The 3,086-nt window shown below is 41.9% G+C and overlaps 1 gene segment (V, D, J or C); it reads right to left on the bottom strand.

Annotated features, from left to right (window-relative positions):
• Positions 1-1,988: 1,988 nt before the first annotated feature.
• LOC118002468 lies at positions 1,989-2,715 on the bottom strand. The segment is given in 2 exon segments: positions 1,989-2,503; positions 2,603-2,715. Coding segments are annotated over 2 exon segments (561 nt in total).
• Between the last annotated feature and the right edge of the window lie 371 nt (positions 2,716-3,086).

The following is a 3,086-nucleotide window of genomic DNA, read 5'->3' as shown; positions in this document are numbered from 1 at the left end:
TTTTTAGTCTGTATGTTAGAAGACAGTATATCCAAAATTGTAAAGAAATCAGAATTTATATCTTCTTTGGGATATTCAACAGCCCACACCTTCTGTCCTTTTCAGGGTGGTCAGGCAGAGAGTAGTCTTCCAACTGGCCTGCCTCGTGGTTTATGGTGACTGGAGCTTAGAGTCCCTTCTGGGCTCACTGACCACAACCAGTCTCCCCAATCTAATGCTTGGGGACTCTATTTGTTCAGGCTCCCCTGCTCTTTCTGAGTCTCTTGGGAACTGAGACCACAATGATCCACCTAGAATTCTGCCCCATTCATTCCTTGTGCCCTTTCCGGGAAGGGATGTATCTCACTGGAGCAGATTTCTAAGGGGCCCGATTTTTTGCTCAGATGTTATATCACTTTTCAGTGGCCGGTTTATGATGGCTCCTTCCTCCCTCTGTTTATCTTCTGATATTTCTCCAGAAGATTCAATGTTCTGCAATTCCTACCTTGCAAAAGTATCGTTTTTCTTTTTGTACAGATCCAGATAAATCTTCTTACATCTGAGGTTGAATTTGTATGTGTTCAGAAGGTTTGATAGATATCCAGCCAAATATGAGACCAGCTGAAAGAAGGTCCCCTATGCTGTCACTGACTTGCCCCCTTCTCCCAAAACAAGGACTTTGAATGATACACTGGACCAGATTGATTTCTTTTCTTCTTTTTTTTAGATTTTAAAAATTTTTATTTAAATTCAATTTAATTTACACATAGTGTATTATTAGTTTCAGAGATAGAATTTAGTGATTCATCAGTTGCATATAACACCAGTGCTCATTCCATCAAGTGCCCTCCTTAATGTCCATCACCCAGTTACCCCATCCCCCTTTCCTCCCCTCCTACCATCCCCAGTTTGAACACACAATTTTGAGTATAATTTCTGGGTTTGGATAGGGGAATGTTCCTCCTAGAATCCTAGCTTTATTTTTTTTCTCACAACATTATCTCCTGTAATTCTTTTTTTTTAATTATGTTCAGTCAGCCACCACATAGTACATCCTTAATTTTTAATGTAGTGTTCAGTGATTCATTAGTTGCATAAAACACCCAGTGCTCATCACAACAGGTGCCCTCCTTAATACATGTCACCTGGCTACCCCATTTCCCCAATGCCTCCCCTCTGAAACCCTGTTTGTTTCCTGGAGAAACAGATTGATTTCTGATATTATTTATTTGGGTCCCTATTTTCTTTTTGATAAATCTAGGAAAAGGTTTCTCAATTTTATTTATTTTTTTTTCAAAGAACCAGACTTTGTTTTTTTTTTTTAAATCTGATCTGTTGTTGTTTAGTTTTTATATCATTTATTTTGGCTGTAATCTTTACTATTTCCTTCCTTCCACTGTATTTAGGCTTCAGTTGTACTTTCTCTAGCTCCTTCAGGTGTAAGATTAGGTGGTTTATTTCAGATTGTTCTTGCTTCTTGAGGCCTTCCTATATGCTGTATATTTCTTTCCTAGGACCACCTTTGCTGCAGAGAAATTAAGTGAAGGTGATAAAGGATTTATACTCTTGTGTGAGTGTGTGTGTGTGTGTGTGTGTGTGTGTGATCTTCAGACTCCACATTTACACCACATCTAGAGGGGTTTCCACTACTTTCCCATGTTGTCACCAACATTGATTCTGTGAGCATGGTTTAAGACATTGACCCTCACCAAGACCATTTCTTCTCTTGCTTTGGACTGTTAATGCATCTGTAGCCTCATGTCCAGCATGAACTTTAAGCTGCTACTAACAAGTTTGCACATTGAGCTGGGGGGTCCTGTGATGCACAGTGATTGCAGCTAGGACTCCTGTAAAGTTTCAATTGATGATCATCAGGTTATTTGTATTTAATTTTTATTTAGGGACTGGAATAAACAATGTGAGTGACTTTGTATTTTGTGCATTTTTGTATAGTTGTTTTCCCATTAGAACAAATTTTCTAGTCAGAGAGTGAAGAGGTAAGCACAGAATCATGTGTGCGGAGAGGATCCCTGAGGGAAACTGCTCTGTGGAGAGGAATCCCCAAACCCTGACAAGAAATCTTCCCATAATCTCCATCCGCACCTGCTCATGGGGTTTAAAGACAGAATTGGTGAGTAGTGTGCACCCCCTGGTGGTCCTGATCCTCTTCTACAGTGAGGTTTGTGTCTGGGCTCACACTGACTTCCCCTCACTGTGTCTGTTGCACAGTAATACACAGCCGTGTCCTCGGCTCTCAGGCTGTTCATCTGCAGATACAGCGTGTTCTTGCCGTTGTCTCTGGAGATGGTGAATCGGCCCTTCACAGAGTCTGCGTAGCTTGTGCTACTTCCATCATCGCTAATCCATGCAACCCACTGCAGCCCCTTCCCTGGAGCCTGGCGGACCCAGCCCATGCCATAGTCACTGAAGGTGAATCCAGAGGCTGCACAGGAGAGTCTCAGGGACCCGCCAGGCTTCACCAGGTCTCCCCCAGACTCCACCAGCTGCACCTCAGACTGGACACCTGTAGACACAAAACATCCTGGTCAGGAAACTGTCGCACAACCACTCTTTCTCTCACATATTCTTGTACACTCAGTGTCTCTTGTTCACCATAAATTACCTTTTAAAAGAGCAACAAGGAAAACCCAGCCAAGCAAGAACTCCATGGTGAGTTGTCTGTGTTCAGTCCTGATCACTGAATGGGAACACCTAGGGATCCCAGCGATGGACTCCTCTCCCAGCTGCAGATTCAGTGTTGGGCTGTTTTAATCAGCAGAGGGAGGGCCCTATTTGCATGTCCTCTGACTATATATTCAGCTTGGGATCTATGTGAATACAGAGGTCAGTGACCAGAGCAGATGTGACTGCCTTTGTTCTGATGGTATTGATCACTTTTGAAAAAAATATAATTTTTCATTATATCACTGACTGAGCCACCCAGGCGCCCCCTAATTTTTGATTATATCACTGTCCAGAATTTATAGATGTGCAATTATATTGTAGGTAATCTTATTTGTAGGAGTTTTTTTTGCTCCGCATGAATCCTTGAAAATTCAACCAAGTTGTGTTCTGTATCAAGCATCATTTATTTTAATGTTTGGCAT

Source organism: Mirounga leonina, unplaced genomic scaffold (assembly GCF_011800145.1).
Source record: "Mirounga leonina isolate KUSES-001 unplaced genomic scaffold, KU_Mleo_1.0 Mir_82, whole genome shotgun sequence".
Taxonomy (NCBI): Eukaryota; Metazoa; Chordata; class Mammalia; order Carnivora; family Phocidae; genus Mirounga; species Mirounga leonina.
The sequence above is the reverse complement of the archived record's forward strand: the minus strand, read 5'-3'. Positions and strand labels throughout refer to the sequence as shown.